At 49.0% G+C, this 17,522-nt stretch overlaps 1 protein-coding gene across 1 annotated transcript in view; it reads left to right on the forward strand.

Annotated features, from left to right (window-relative positions):
• dnajc11b (DnaJ (Hsp40) homolog, subfamily C, member 11b) overlaps positions 1 to 17,522 on the forward strand; it is a gene marked incomplete at both ends in the record, with an annotated part of 129,906 nt that overhangs the window by 78,666 nt on the left and 33,718 nt on the right. The window contains 2 exon segments of the mRNA XM_084317109.1: positions 3,413 to 3,482; positions 8,184 to 8,241. Coding sequence (XP_084173235.1) covers positions 3,413 to 3,482; positions 8,184 to 8,241 — 128 coding nt within the window.

Here is a 17,522-nt window from a genome sequence, read left to right on the forward strand (position 1 = left end):
CACTCATCCAGGAGAAACAGTCAGTACACCTCACTCATCCAGGAGAAACAGTCAGTACACCTCACTCCTCCAGAAGAAACAGTCAGTACACCTCACTCCTCCAGGAGAAACAGACAGTACACCTCACTCCTCCAGGAGAAACAGTCAGTACACCTCACTCCTCCTCCAGGAGAAACAGTCAGTACACCTCACTCCTCCTCCAGGAGAAACAGTCAGTACACCTCACTCCTCCAGGAGGAACAGTCAGTACACCTCACTCCTCCAGGAGGAACAGTCAGTACACCTCACTCCTCCAGGAGAAACAGTCAGTACACCTCACTCCTCCAGGAGGAACAGTCAGTACACCTCACTCCTTCTCCAGGAGAAACAGTCAGTACACCTCACTCCTCCAGGAGGAACAGTCAGTACACCTCACTCCTCCAGGAGGAACAGTCAGTACACCTCACTCCTCCAGGAGAAACAGTCAGTACACCTCACTCCTCCAGGAGAAACAGTCAGCACACCTCACTCCTCCAGGAGAAACAGTCAGTACACCTCACTCCTCCAGGAGAAACAGTCAGCACACCTCACTCCTCCAGGAGAAACAGTCAGCACACCTCACTCCTCCAGGAGAAACAGTCAGTACACCTCACTCCTCCAGGAGAAACAGTCAGTACACCTCACTCCTCCAGGAGGAACAGTCAGTACACCTCACTCCTCCAGGAGGAACAGTCAGTACACCTCACTCCTTCTCCAGGAGAAACAGTCAGTACACATCACTCCTCCTCCAGAAGGAACAGTCAGTACACCTCACTCCTCCTCCAGAAGGAACAGTCAGTACACCTCACTCCTCCAGGAGAAACAGACAGTACACCTCACTCCTCCAGGAGAAACAGACAGTACACCTCACTCCTCCAGGAGGAACAGTCAGCACACCTCACTCCTCCTCCAGGAGAAACAGTCAGTACACCTCACTCCTCCAGGAGGAACAGTCAGTACACCTCACTCCTCCAGGAGGAACAGTCAGTACACCTCACTCCTCCAGGAGGAACAGTCAGTACACCTCACTCCTTCTCCAGGAGAAACAGTCAGTACACCTCACTCCTCCAGGAGGAACAGTCAGTACACCTCACTCCTCCTCCAGGAGAAACAGTCAGTACACCTCACTCCTCCTCCAGAAGAAACAGTCAGTACACCTCACTCCTCCAGGAGGAACAGTCAGTACACCTCACTCCTCCAGGAGGAACAGTCCGTACAACCTCACTCCTCCAGGAGAAACAGTCAGTACACCTCACTCCTCCAGGAGGAACAGTCAGCACACCTCACTCCTCCAGGAGAAACAGTCAGTACACCTCACTCCTCCAGGAGGAACAGTCAGTACACCTCACTCCTCCACCAGTCAGTACACCTCACTCCTCCAGGAGAAACAGTCAGTACACCTCACTCCTCCAGGAGAAACAGTCAGTACACCTCACTCCTCCACCAGTCAGTACACCTCACTCCTCCTCCAGGAGGAACAGTCAGTACACCTCACTCCTCCTCCAGGAGAAACAGTCAGTACACCTCACTCCTCCAGGAGAAACAGTCAGTACACCTCACTCCTCCAGGAGGAACAGTCAGTACACCTCACTCCTCCAGGAGGAACAGTCAGTACACCTCACTCCTCCATGAGGAACAGTCAGTACACCTCACTCCTCCAGGAGGAACAGTCAGTACACCTCACTCCTCCAGGAGGAACAGTCAGTACACCTCACTCCTCCAGGAGGAACAGTCAGTACACCTCACTCCTCCTCCAGGAGAAACAGTCAGTACACCTCACTCCTCCAGGAGGAACAGTCAGTACACCTCACTCCTCCTCCAGGAGAAACAGTCAGTACACCTCACTCCTCCAGGAGAAACAGTCAGTACACCTCACTCCTCCAGGAGGAACAGTCAGTACACCTCACTCCTCCAGGAGAAACAGTCAGTACACCTCACTCCTCCTCCAGGAGAAACAGTCAGTACACCTCACTCCTCCAGGAGGAACAGTCAGTACACCTCACTCCTCCTCCAGGAGAAACAGTCAGTACACCTCACTCCTCCAGGAGAAACAGTCAGTACACCTCACTCCTCCAGAAGAAACAGTCAGTACACCTCACTCCTCCAGGAGAAACAGTCAGTACACCTCACTCCTCCAGGAGGAACAGTCAGTACACCTCACTCCTCCTCCAGAAGGAACAGTCAGTACACCTCACTCCTCCAGGAGAAACAGTCAGTACACCTCACTCCTCCAGGAGGAACAGTCAGTACACCTCACTCCTCCAGGAGGAACAGTCAGTACACCTCACTCCTCCAGAAGAAACAGTCAGCACACCTCACTCCTCCAGGAGGAACAGTCAGTACACCTCACTCCTCCAGGAGAAACAGTCAGCACACCTCACTCCTCCAGGAGGAACAGTCAGTACACCTCACTCCTCCAGGAGAAACAGTCAGTACACCTCACTCCTCCTCCAGGAGAAACAGTCAGTACACCTCACTCCTCCAGGAGGAACAGTCAGTACACCTCACTCCTCCAGGAGGAACAGTCAGTACACCGCTGTCAGTCAGACATCACTGATACAGAGTGTCTGGTCAGTAACATGGGTCTGACAGCCATCACTGATATAGAGTGTCTGGTCAGTAACATGGGTCTGACAGCCATCACTGATACAGAGTGTCTGGTCAGTAACATGGGTCGGACAGTCATCACTGATACAGAGTGTCTGGTCAGTAACATGGGTCGGACAGTCATCACTGATACAGAGTGTCTGGTCAGTAACATGGGTCTGACAGCCATCACTGATATAGAGTGTCTGGTCAGTAACATGGGTCTGACAGCCATCACTGATATAGAGTGTCTGGTCAGTAACATGGGTCTGACAGCCATCACTGATATAGAGTGTCTGGTCAGTAACATGGATCTGACAGCCATCACTGATATAGAGTGTCTTATCAGTAACATGGGTCTGACAGCCATCACTGATATAGAGTGTCTGGTCAGTAACATGGGTCTGACAGCCATCACTGATATAGAGTGTCTGGCCAGTAACATGGGTCTGACATCCATCACTGATATAGAGTGTCTGGTCAGTAACATGGGTCTCCCAGTCCCTCCACTCTGCAGTAAACACAAAATAAATGTCCTGGTGTCCTGCTCCCACTTTATCCAATCAGGAGAGACATTGGGTGGGAGATGACTGATAATATCTGTTTGTCTGTGTCTGTCTGTCTGTCTCTCTGTATGTCTGTCTGTCTGTCCCTTTGTCCTTCTGTCTGTCTGTCCTTCTGTCTGTCTGTCTGTCTGTCTGTCTGTCTGTCTGTCTGTCTGTCTGTCTGTCTGTCTGTCTGTCTGTCTGTCTGTCTGTCTGTCTGTCTTGTCTGTCTGTCTGTCCTTCTGTCTGTCTGTACTTCCCAGAGAGCTGGAGCTACATAGGAAGAGTTCGGCCACTGACATCGCCAAGAAGAAAGTGGAGGCAGAGTCAGCTGTGAGTACACACACACACACACACACACACACACACACACACACACACACACACACACACACACTGAAGTGGCTAATCCTTCACAAAATTCCATTTAGCCACTGTACTTAGTTGCAGAATTGGCCAACGCGCATTCATGATAAAGCATGCACGGAGAGGATGTAAGTAGAGGTATATTTATTAAACACAAACTCCGGTTGACTTTTCTATACTAATAAAATAATATCGAACAGTATCTCGACAAAGTAAATTATAAAATTGGTATAACGTGATGCGTGATGCGGTCGAAAAACGATTGCACACCAAACGCCGCTGTCTAACTCAGCTGTCAGACATTTCATTCACTAATTTGAAGACTCCAGTGTGGGGGGGGGGGGGAGTGAATCTATGCCACGCCCCCACAGTCATCAACAGATAAGTGTCCAGGTAATTATCCATATCAAGATTCATTTAAATCATACAGGTAAGTACAATTTCATATCAATTATTAATATAATCCATCAATCAAAATATATATTTTTGTTACAGGTTTCCCATCAAACTCAAATTTGGTCAATATGGCTCCAACATCCCGGCCCCTAATTGGAGACGCTATAGCAAAAACAATTACAGTTATCAATAACATTAAATGGAGCCAGAATGCACACGTAAAAATATAAACATGAAATATCAGAAAGCAATTCATCACATTCAGTAATGTTCAATACATTCAATATCTTTTATAATTTCATAATGTCCCGAATTGATCCCCCCCCCCACCCCAAAATCCATACCAGTCCATCTTCATCATGCCCCAACTTAACCACCACCCCACACCCCAAAGTCCAAGTGGCATAAGTGTAGTAGATGTGGTGTGAGATAGAACAGTTCATATGTGTAAAGATGTGCGAGAGGGTGGTGTGTGTGCATGGGCGAAGTGGGCAGGGGGCAGGGGAAATTGAAAATGTTCAGCTCAATCTTCGGCTTCCAGAACATGTCCTTTAGAGTCCGGCAAGGTATTGACCACACGGGCTAGGGGCCATGAATTCCTTGGTGCAGTTTCGTCTACTATGACGACTACATCATTGACATTGAAGTTCTTTCTTGTCTTGAACCAATTTTGTCTTTGTTGCATGAGTGATAAATATTATTTGGTCCACCTTCTCCAGAATAGGTCTGCAAGGTATTGCACCTGTTTCCATCTCCTGAGTTCTGAGTTCTGAGTTCATCTTTACGAAAGAGTCCAGGTGGCAAGAGGGGTTTGGTTTTTAACTGTAGCAGGTGGTTTGGCGTTAAAGGATAACTCCACTTTTTTTTTAAATTAGCTTATTTAACATCTTCCCTGGAGTTAGACAAGAAGATGCATACCTTTTTTGTCTCTGTGCGTGCATTTTAGCTTTGGGAATAGACGCTCCGTTAGCATAGCTTAGCTTCATCACTGGAAGTGGGGGAGGACAGTAGCCTTACAGTGCCTTACAGTGTATTGCAAGGTCTGACATTGACCAAACTTGATATGCATGACCTTGGTGGGCTCTAGGTCAACTCCTGAAAAGGGGGTCAATGTCAGACTTTGCAATCAAAAGTTAGGGGGCTAATAACCCTTGCCATAATTTCAGTGCGCCCCTAACTTTTGATTGCAAGGTCTGACATTGACCCCCTTTTCAGGAGTTGACCTAGAGCCCACCAAGGTCATGCATATCAAGTTTGGTCAATGTCAGACCTTGCAATACACTGTAAGGCACTGTAAGGCTACTGTCCTCCCCCACTTCCAGTGATGAAGCTAAGCTATGCTAACGGAGCGTCTATTCCCAAAGCTAAAATGCACGCACAGAGACAAAAAAGGTATGTATCTTCTTGTCTAACTCCAGGGAAGATGTTAAATAAGCTAATTTAAAAAAAAAGTGGAGTTATCCTTTAAGGGCTCTAGATCATTTGGATCCGTTGATACAGTCGTGATGGGTCTATCGTTGAGGATGGATTTGACCTCACATAGAGCCGTCTGTAGCACATCGTCATCCATCGTTTGCTGCTTTAGGACTGAGAAGAGTACCTTTTTCACCAGCCTGATCAGTCTTTCCCACACTCCTCCAAAGTGGGCTCCGGAAGGGGGATTGAATAACCACTTGACCTGATTGGTCAGGAGTGCATCCTGAATTATTTGGTGATTTAGCTGAATCAAAACAGCTTCCAGTTATTTCTGAGCACTCACAAAGTTGGTACCACGATCTGTTCGAATGGTCAGTACCGATCCTCTCCGACATAAAAAAATCGCCGTATGGTGTTGATGCAGGAGTCTGTGTCCAAAGTGCTCACCACTTCCAGGTGAACTGCTCGACTCACGAGGCAAGTAAATATTACTCCCCATCGTTTCACATGTGCTCGACCTCTCTTAACTTCTATGGGTCCGAAATAATCGATGCCCACGTGAGTGAAGGGTGGGAGATCCGGAGCAACACGATCCTCTGGCAAGTCACTATCTTTTGCTCTCCAACTCTTGCTTGTATGCGTCTGCAAAATACACATCTTTCTTGACCTAAGAGTTTGCAGATGGTAGCCAGAATTTCTGACCGAGCCTGGAGAGCATGTGTTTCGTCCAGAGTGCCCAACATGCTGGTGGATATCCTGCAAGATCAATTTGGATACATGCGAGTCTCTGGGCAGTATGATTGGGTTTTTCAAACTCACTGGCATAGCTGTTTTACTTAGCCGCCCTCCAATCCTTAGGATGCCTTCATCCATGATCGGATCCAGTTTGCGTATGGAGCTGTCCGCTTTGACTGGTTTGTCCTTTTTCAGAAGAGTGAGTTCTGAATCAAAGTATCGCTGTTGTTCATAGCGGATGATTGACTTCTCTGCTTCATACAAGTCCTCCACAGATAAGCCTTGTTGCTCATCTTTAAGCTTGGAGGAGCGGGTCACACGAACGTTGGATTTCTGACTTCGAAGCAGTAAGAGTTTTTTTCACAGCTCTTTGAAGTTTCTTCCATGAAGAGTAGTATTCAATTAGCTTGCTAGTAGCGCTGTTGTCCATGTTCAAACAATTTACAGTGATGTCCTTTTTTACCTCTGGGTCACTTGGGGGGATGTGGCCAAGATCCTCAGGAAATTCAGGCCATTCCGCTTTCTCTTCTGACAGGAAGTCGGGGCCATACAACCATCTGGTAGAATTCAGAAATTATTCTATGTGCAATCCACGTGAGGCGTCGTCTGCCGGATTGTCCTTGGAACTTACATGTCTCCATTGATTTTTGTGAGACAGGTTGTGGATCACTGCAATCCTATTTGCAACGTACGTGTGGAATCGTTTTGTTTGGTTGAAAATGTATTTCAGTACTGATGTACTGTCTGTCCAGAATGTAGAATTCTCCAGTTCCATATGTAGCTCCCTTTGTAACATTCTGTCTGCTTTCACAACAAGCGTTGCAGCTGCAAGCTCAAGCCTTGGAATGGTAATTTGTTTGAGTGGAGTTACTCTGGCTTTGCCAAATACAAAGGTAACGGACATCTCCCATGTTCTTTGTGAGTCTGAGGTAGCTTGCTGCCCCAATTCCTGACTCACTCGCGTCACAGAAGTCATGCAGCTCAGCAGTCCTTACAAGTCCAAAATGTTCAGGCTTTAAGCATCTGTCCACCTCGAATCTGCTGAGTTGATCTAGCTCTGTAATCCATCTTTGCCAGGGCTTTGATAGTTCCTCAGGAATGATGTCATCCCATCCACACTTTCCAATGCAAAGCTTCTGTAGAATCTGCTTGGCTTTGAGGATAAGGGGAGAAAGGAAACCCAGAGGATCGTATATGGAACTGACTATGGAGAGAATGGTTCGTCTTGTAGGAGCCTGTCTTTGACTGTTCCTTGTCGTACAAAGGCCGATCTCTCAATACAGAACTTCTCCAAGGTCCAGATTTGGCTAACCCGCTTCTAGGTGTGCTGCTTAGGTTCCGCAAGGAACAAATTGCAATAATGGCAGACATTGAAGCCATGTACTACCAAGTACAAGTACATGAAGAGCACAGAGACTTCCTGAGATTCTCTCACACACACACACACACACACACACACACACACACACACACACACACACACACACACACACACACACACATACTGTACACACAGACGCACAACCCTTTGCTGTGTGATGGACAGATGGTCATTGTTACAGCTCATCTTCTCCCAAACTCCTCCTCCCTCTCTCTTCTCCTCCATCTCTCCTGCCTCTCATCCTCCCTCTCTCTCTATCTTCTTCTCCTCCCTCTCTCTCCTCTCCTTTAGGGGATGTTGATCTTAACCATAGCATTTGTCCTTTCATACTGTCTGTGTTTTTTATTTCTGTACTGTTTCTACTCTGCTCCTGTATTGGATTAGTTGTTGACACACAGTGTTGCTCTGTACCTGTATTCCAATGTGGATTCGTCCATACATGGCAAATCAAATCTCTGACTCTCTGTCTCTTCTCCTCCTCCATCTCTCCTGCCTCTCCTCCTCCCTCCTCTATCTCTCTTCTCTTCCTCCTCTCATCTTCCCTCTCTCTCCTCCTCCACCTCTCCTGCCTCTCCTTCCTCCACCTCCCTCTCTCCTCCTCTCCTTCTCCTCTCCTCCTCCATCTCTCTACTCTCCTCCTCCCTCTCTCCTCTCCTCCTCCCTCTCTCCTCCTCCCTCTCTCCTCCTCCCTCCCTCCTCCTCCCTCTCTCCTCTCCTCCCTCTCTCCTCCTCTCCTCCAGGTGCTGCTGATGCAGGAGTCTGTGAGGAGAGTCATAGAGGCAGAAGAATCCAAAATGGGTGAGTGAGCAGGGCTCCACTGGGACTCTGAGGGGCGAATTCACAAAGAATGGATTGCGCCCACCACCCGCTAATAGCACCCTTAACTGCGTGTGATTTGCACCCGCTATTTGCTCCGTCTTAAGGACCTATTCACTAAAGATATTGCGCGGATGATATACTAGCACAAACACGCCCATACGGTGTGCAATTTGCTCCGGATATCTGTCAGCACAGTTGGCTCAAGGAGTGCAATTTGCTCCGGATATCCGTCAGCACAATTGGCTCAAGGAGTGCAATTTGCTCCGGATATCTGGCAGTGCAGTTGGCTCAAGGAGTGCAATTTGCTCCGGATATCTGGCAGTGCAGTTGGCTCAAGGAGTGCAATTTGCTCCGGATATCTGGCAGTGCAGTTGGCTCGCATAGCATCTGAGTGCAATTTGCTCCGGATATGGTAAAATAGTATAAATACTGCCCATGCAACAGTATGCATGTCCTAGGACAGAAGCTTAAATTCTCTGATCGCAAATCGGAAGTCCTGACTAATCAAGACTGCACCTGAGTCTCCTGATCACGTAGAGATAAACCCAGAGTCGATCGGACCTTCCTACGCTGAGCTATGGTCACTTTTGCGCACCTACCCCCTACAGGTAGGTTGCGGTATTATGCAGTAGCTGCACAAAGGTTACCATAGCTCAGCGTAGGAAGGTCTGGTCGACCCAGGGTTTATCTCTGTGTTAAGGAGCCTCGGGTGCATAAATAAACGTGATCATGGGCATGTCTCTAGTAGCCCCACAACTCGACCTACAAGCGAATCTGTGAAGGGGAGCAAAATATGGCAGGAGACTTTATTTTTTCTGTTTTTTATAACCACTAATAAGCTACAAAACCAAAATTCGATTACGATTCTTCAGGCAACGATTCAATGCATCATGAAATCTCTTCATTTGACCACGATTCGATTAGATTCGATACATTTTCGATACAATTTCGATTCATTTTCTATCAGTTAATTCCCCAAAAAAAATTGAATACACAAATGTGGCTGGGGGAACTGATTCACTCAGCATGAATGGACTATAGGTCAATAAAAACAATACACACAAAAAAAAACATTACATTTTTTTATTTCTTTTTATTTCGATTATAATCGATTCTAACATATTCAAATCGATGCATCGAATCGAACATATTAGAATCGATGCATTTAGATTAATCGATGCATCGTTACACCCCTAATAGGAATTTAAAAAATCACATCTAGAATTTGCCCACCCAGTTTGTCATGTCATCCCAAAATAAATGAGTTTGAGCAGACCTGTCCATGGTACTGAATCTTTCGGGCCAAGTTAGGCTCTGTGTGCCAGTGAAAATCGTTTCAGATTTAGGAATATTTTTAGAGTGAGAAATTAAGTTCTATTTAATGTTTAGTTAAGAGAATAGAACCTGCATTCTCATATACTCCATAATAAACTTTTCATTGACCGTGTTTCCAGCGTCTAATCCTCATGGATCTGATGAAACGTTATAAATTAAATGTTTATTCTGGAGCATATGAGTGTGCGGGTTCTATTCTCTTTATTGTGAGTATTACCTAACCCAACGGATCACCGGAGACGCTGGCAATGGCACCCCTTATAAATGCGCTTAGTTACCACCAACTCTCTGAAGACGTAAATAACGTCACTTTAACTGCGTGTGGCAATTAGCGCCGATCTTTGTGAATTGGAGTGTTTTTGCAATGAGGCTCATTTGCTTAGAAAGGGGCCCATTTTGTGTTTCCCCACAGCGTGAGAAGACGGCCAGGTTAGCGAGAGGGTTTATGTTTATGTTGTATTAAACCTGCGCTGTGGGAGCTCTTCGTGGAGAGATATTGATTCTTTATCATCTGAATCACAGAGAACGACAGCGATGCGTGAAACACAGCAGGACCAGCGGCACAGAACCTGCTCTGCAAACAGAAACCACAGGATTTACGTCTTAGAACAGAACTGAAATGTAAAAGGAATAAATGTGACACAAATGAAAGACCTGGAGTTACCTGGAGGAACATGTCCTTTTTCTTCACGTTCTCTCCACCAGTGTACAGAAGTCACATAGTGCCAGTTTAAGCCTCATCATCATTCAAGATATGTTGTTTAGACAAATGTACTTACTGCACTGGCAGATCATTTCACTTGTTTAAACAAATGGGGGAGGGGGGGGGGGGGGGCGAGAGAGAGAGCGCGAGAGAGAGAGAGAGAGCGCGCGAGAGAGAGAGAGAGTCAGACTTACTTATTTATAAGGCCCGACAACACACGTTAATGTCTACATGGGCCGGACGCATCTTCTTTAAACAAGCGGAAGAAACATCACAATAAATCAAGAACAAAACTAAAAACACCATGAAATCCAAAATAACTAAATAAATAACATCCAAAATAACACTCCCAGACACAGACCCCACGCGAAGGTCAGGAAGAACTCACTAAAACCTAGCAATAGGGAAAAAAGCACCACAGGCAATGTGGAGGAGAGAAACCTTAGAAGGGCCGTTCAAGGGGGGATCTCCCTTCTTAGATGTCGGTGATAGTAGTGTTGCTATGGATGATCAATGGGTGGAGAATAAAACGGGGTAAACAGTTGGTGTTACAAAGGATCAGATTAAACCGAATATATATATTTATTTATTGATATATATTGCATAGTATTTGTATATCGTTTGATATCCCCTGTATATTCCTTGTACATATACACGGAATATCCCTTTAGCCCAGACCATAATAGTTCATTCTCCTATTGGACAGCGGTCCACCGGCGCCAGGGACCGGCCTCCGGAGTCAGGTTCAAAGTCACCGTCAAGACGTGTCTGGACATGCCCGGCCTTGCCCAGGGATACGCGACAGAAATGAGATTGGAACTAGTTTGTTCACCGTGCGTATAAATACGGCGCAGGTGAATATAGAAGCCCCTTACTCCTTACCCTTCGTCCTTTTAGTATGTTACCCAATAAGTTGAAGCCTCACCCACGATACAACGTGCGGTGAAGTATGGCCTGTTTGGCCCCAGAATAGAGCATTGAGACCGCGTGCGAATTAATAACTGAATTGTCAGAGTTTGGCGCTATACCGTCGAGTGCGACATATTTCTATTAAGTCATTAATAGTCTATTTGTGTATAGTGTATCGTGCGGTTAAAGTTCTACAGTGACCAGCATCTCCAACGCTTCCTCGTATTAGCTAGAGTTCTTATCCAGGCTGGGCTGACCACATGGCGCTTTCACCCGAGGAGACCTAGACGAGAACCGTATGGACATGTACACTGGATTAATCTACCCGACGACTACATAGCCCTTTGCGGCTGGAATATATTTGCTTTGGTCCTGTGATTTATGGAGCGGATAATCGCCGACGCCTGCACGTGTTGGATTTACCCCGCGAGGAGTCAAGTCGAGTCGGCGCCTCAGAGAGCCTGAGGCCGACTAGCTTTCTTCACTGTGGAGCTACAGTCTACAGTCTACGGAGAACAGCTGTATTCGTCTGTGGATCAAGAGGCTATTGCACTGGCTTCTGTACCTGGAGTCTCCTTAGTCATCGTTGACCAGACGTTCTACTACCGACAGATCTTCTACCCCTGCTGGCTTACAACCAGGGGGAACCCCCTTCCAGTATCTCCCGCTATATTACTAGTGTACCATAGATATAATTCCCTAAGATTCAGGTTGTATAATTACCTCCTGCGTAACCAGAGAATGGACATTCGTTATTGATTTGCCTACGCATATTCCTTTGCCTTACAAGTGCATTCAAAGAATAATGTAAAGTATCCTATGTACCTTTTGCTCCATTAAATACTTGATTATACCTTTGTTTGGAACCGATTTCATTGTGGGAAGTGTTCATCATATTCATATATCGTGTACTGTATGGCCAGTAATTAAAGTACATAAAGCGGTAGTGGTTTAATGATACCATACTTATCAATACAGTCAGGGAATTGTACCCCTCAGTTACAATTGGTCCTTCGAGCCGGAGGGTAACTAGTGTAATATTAATATAGCGGTATTAATATTGACATGGCCTATGATGAACACTCCACAAAACGGTTCTCCTAAAGTAGATCGCCCGCAGCGTAGACGGCAGACACCTCAGTACTTAGAGGATTACGTTGCCAATATACTACCTAGCCTTCTACATACGGTAAACGCGGAAAAAGTAGATAGTAAAATTATGTCCGACCCTATCGCCCAGGCTACCCCGCCAATAGAGGCCCTAGTGGGTTCTAACGTAACTGACCAAGCTCACGGTAGGGACCAGGAGGGACCTGACACGACTTTACCCCCCGCCAAGACCGAAGAAGTAGTCCCCGGAGAGCTCCAGGATAAAGACAGCTCTCCAGGGATGGAACTCTACCCGCTACAAGAAGAGGAGAGCACCCCGGAGATGGATCTCCAGGACTCGCCACAGGAGAACAGATCTCCAACGAGTACTGCCAGGAGCGGATCACCTCAACCAGCGTCTTCCCCCAGCGGGGCGGACAAGATGCTGGCACAGGCATTCCTCGCCAGCCTAGCAGCCTCTACAGAGCGCGATCGACTCCAAGCACAGATGCTTAGCGAGCGCGAACATTCTTCCATGGAAAGAGAACGTCTTCAAGCGCAGCAACGGAGCGACGAAGATCGTATACGTCTAGAGATTAGACGCCTTCAGACGGAAGAGAATATGGTAAGAGACCGGGCCGAAGCAGAGCGCGCCGCCGCCGAAGCAGAGTGCGCCGCCGCCGAAGCCCAGCGCGCCGCTGCCGGTGCCCAAAGAGAAGCAGAGCGCGACATCGCTCTCACCAAGCGCGAAGCCGAGCGCGACCGATTACAAGCGCAGATAATGGAGCAGCTGATCGCCAGGGCAACACCCCCTCCCTCCGCACGGGGTTCCAGGGCCTCGTCAAGACACGGGTCAAGGGCACCCTCCCCTACCCGATCAAGCGACCCTGAGCCCGACCACCAGAGAGAGCCTATTCCCCCCTCCGAACTCCTTCCCCGACCGGTCCACGCGAGGACCAGCTACAAGGAAGAAACGGTCTACACCGCGGAGAGGCTAAATAGACGACTACAGGATCTAGAGGACCTGCCAGAGCAAGAAGAAGAGGGAGAGGAGGAGAGTCAAGCCCGACAGCAGCACAGAACTCCACAGGACCAGGAGGTCCAGTACAGCCCAGGCTCTACCCCCGCGGCTCTGCGCTACAGACCCCCGACTCAATTCACGGGTGAGCTTGACGCACGACCAGCCCCGAGGAATAGCACCTGGATACGCAGCAGGTACCAGCCCACCAAGAGGCGTAAGAGGAGACTCGCCTAGGAGGCCTCTCTTCCAACGCTCACCGATGTGCCAGCCATCCATGGCATCATACATTGGCACACCGACATTTCCGGACTTCACCCACGAGAACAGAGCACAGTACACGGAGCTACGAATGTGCTTAGAGACAATGATGTCCGATGTAGCTGACGAACCGTACAAGTATGCTATCCTACTGAAGCACCTCAAGGTGCCCCGAGCGCACAATATAGCGCTGGCCTATGCCACCTCTACTACCCCATACACAGCGGCTCTAGCAGCACTTGACCAAAGATATGGACGCATATGGGATTACGTAATACAAGAGATAAGGCATATTGACCGCCTACCCCCAGCCACAGACAATCGCTCACTAGATGACCTGTCTATCAAGGTACAATCCCTGGTAGGGATGCTGGGGGCGCAAAGAGAAAAGGGTATGCACGAACTGTACGCGAACTCTAATGTCGAGAGGATTTTAGAGAAGCTTCCGCCCGCCCGACAAGAGCGCTTCAGGCGGCAAAGAGACCACCGTGATCCTAACGGTCCCGAGCCATCCCTCCTAGACCTAGCCGACTTCCTGGCGAGAGAAGTCAACAGCCTACGGTTGGATACGTTCATGCGGAGCACCCCAAGCTCCAGAGAGGGACCTAGGAGAGCAAACGATGGCCGAAGATTGGTGACCGTCATGCACCAATCAGAATCAGTACCGAGCAGCAAGAACCACAGTACCCCCTCGATGAAAGAGAAGTGGAAGATGGTGTGCCCGTACTGCGAAAAAGAACACTGGTTGTCACAATGTGACACGTTCAAGAAGATGACCGCCGACGAGGTGGGTCAATGGATAAAGTCGAACCGACGCTGTTACCGATGTGCGCGCAGTCACATGGCAGCCGACTGCCGCTTAAAGAAGAGGTGTAGTCGGTGTGACGGAGCCCACCTAGATGTCCTACACGACAGTAACAGAAGAAAGCCTGCACCCTCAAGCAGCACAAAGGCAAGTGTTATGTACATTGACCCCGCCAGCAGTGGGGGCGCCCGGGTGCTCTTAAAGGTGGTCCGCGTAACACTGAGTTACCAAGACAAGGTCATGGACACTTACGCCGTCCTTGACGACGGGTCAGAGAAGACCCTTCTCCTCGCGTCCGCTGCGGCCCAGCTGGGACTGCGGGGGAGCGAAAACCAGATGACGATTCGGACAATAAGAAGAGATCTAAAGACGATAAAGGGCGAGAATGTCTCCTTCACTATCGCAGCAAGCGGGCAGCCAGAGAGACGGTATAGGATTACTAATGCTTTCACCAGCCAAGAAATAGGCCTGTCGCAGTACACCTACCCCATCGCCAAGCTGATGGATAAATATGTGCACCTGCGTCAACTACCTATCCCGCTCATAGACGGTGCCACCCCGACCCTGCTGATAGGCTCCGACCATGCAGACCTCATAGTCCCGATAGACCGGGTCCACACAGGGCCCAGAGGCTGTCCTGCAGCAGTCGAGACCCGCCTAGGATGGACATTACAAGGCCCCCTCGCTAAGTCTCTTAACCGAACAGCAGCCACTAGCTGCCTCCACTCCAGAGTAACAGAAGAAGACACCACCCTCCTACAGCATGTCGAGAGGCTATGGACACTAGAGACAATGCCCTTTAAGAACGAAAAGAAAGACATTCGTTCCAAGGAAGACATTTACGCCATAGCACTCCTCGAGCAAGGGACAAAGAGAGTCAAAGTCAACGGAGTGATGAGATACGCAACTCCACTCTTGAGGCGAGAGGGTATGCCCACCTTCCACGCCCCAAAAGAAGCGACGGAGCGGTATCTATTGAACACAGAGCGGCGCCTAGCCAGAGACCCCGCTCAAGAGACTGTGTACCGCGCTGAGATTAACAAGCTAATCACAGCGGGACACATAAAGAAAATTGACATTAAAGAGGCCGATCAGACGACCGAATCATGGTACGTGCCGCACCACAAAGTCCACCACAACGGCAAGGATCGTATTGTGTTCAACTGCAGCTACCAGATCGGATCACAAAATCTGAATAAAGAGCTCTTGCCCGGCCCAACACTCGGCCCCTCCCTACTAGGCGTGTTACTACGTTTCCGCCAGGACAAGGTGGCCATCAGCGGCGACATCAAAGGGATGTTCCTGCAGGTGAGACTAGTGGAGGAGGACAAGCCCCTGCTGCGGTTCCTATGGAGAGAGAGGATCGGGGATGAGCAACCAGCCATCTATCAATGGGAAGTCCTCCCTTTCGGAACCACATGCAGCCCATGCTGTGCTACGTTTGCACTGCAAAAACACGTCGCAGAGGACCCAGCAGCTGATGAAGAGGTCCGGAAAAGTGTAGAAAATAGTTTCTACGTGGACAACTGTCTGCAAAGCGTCTCGACGCCAGAAGAAGCCGAGGCCCTTCTACTCAGGCTCCGCGCCTCCCTGATCAAAGGCGGCTTTGATCTCAGGCAGTGGGCCAGCAGCGACCCGCAAGTATTGCGCAGCCTCTCCCCCGAGGACAAGGCAGCAAGCAGCGAGACCTGGATGGCGACCATCCCAGGAGAAGCCCAAGAAATGACATTAGGACTAGTCTGGCGCTTCAAAACAGACTCGCTCCATTATAAACACACACCCCTGACCAAGGAGCAGGGAAGGTCGACTGCACTACCGACCACCAGACGGAGTGTATACAGAACACTCGCCAGACAATATGACCCGTTGGGATGTATTCTACCTTACACCACCAGGGCAAAGATGATTGTAAGAGCGTTATGGGACAAGGACCAGGGCTGGGACGACCCCATACCCGAACACCTTGCATCCACATGGAGAGAGTGGGAGACGGAACTCAGCTCACTCCCAGGTGTTAACATACGCTGCAGCTACTTCCCACCCACAGTGAGGCCGGAGACGTGCCAGATGGACCTGCACGTCTTCAGCGACGCCTCCGAAGTAGCCTACGGTTCGGTGGCCTACTTGCATGCCCGAGAGGAGGGAGGAGAAATACATACTGCCTTCATCCTGGCTCGCTCAAGAATAGCCCCACGAAAGCAACAATCTATCCCGCGTCTAGAGCTCTGCGCAGCCCTAGCAGGAGCGCAACTCGCCACGTTAATCCAACGTGAACTCACCATTTCGGTGCAAAGAACAATCTTGTGGTCAGACTCCACGACAGTACTCACATGGATCCGGTCTGATTCGTGCAGATACAAGGTCTTCGTGGGAGTCAGAGTCACAGAGATTCAAGATTTAACAGAAGTAGCAAGCTGGAGGTATGTGGACACAAAACACAACCCAGCTGACGTCATCACCCGGGGAATGTCCCTGGATGACCTCACCCGTCACAACCTATACAGTGACGGGCCAGAGTTCCTCAAGCTCCCGGAAGAAGAGTGGCCTACACCCACCCCACGGGAAGCGAGTAAAGAGGAGGCAGAAAACAAGAAATCTATGTTCTGTGGATTGAACACACTCGTCTCCACAGACCCCGACATAGACGATTGCCTCACCCTAGAGAGTGCGCAGCTAAAGACATTCCTGTGGCACCACCCAGAGGTTCAGCTCACTACTGACATTACTGCAGCTGACTACGAAGAAGCAGAACTTCTTCTACTACAACGAGCCCAGAGAGACTCGTTCCCCGATGAGCTAGACTGTCTACAGGGAGCAAAGCCCGTCCCATCAGACAGCAGACTGCTCCACCTAGCCCCCGAGAGCGACGCCCATGGTCTCATTAGAGTGGGTGGTCGTCTGCGGAGAGCTCCAGACTTACCGGATGACGTCAAGTACCCGATAGTCTTAAACAGCCGACACAAGGTCACAGAGCTGATCATAAAGAAATACGACGAGGATGTGCATCACGCCGGGGCAGAGAGAGTCTTCGCGGAGATCAGACGTCGTTATTGGATACTGCAAGGGAGAGAAGCAGTGCGGCGCTTCCAGCGAACCTGTCTAGACTGTCGTAAGTGGCGAGCGCAGCCCAGTATACCCCG

The sequence above is a fragment of the Notolepis coatsorum genome (genome assembly GCF_963971535.1).
Source record: "Notolepis coatsorum genome assembly, chromosome: 6".
Lineage (NCBI taxonomy): Eukaryota > Metazoa > Chordata > Actinopteri > Aulopiformes > Paralepididae > Notolepis > Notolepis coatsorum.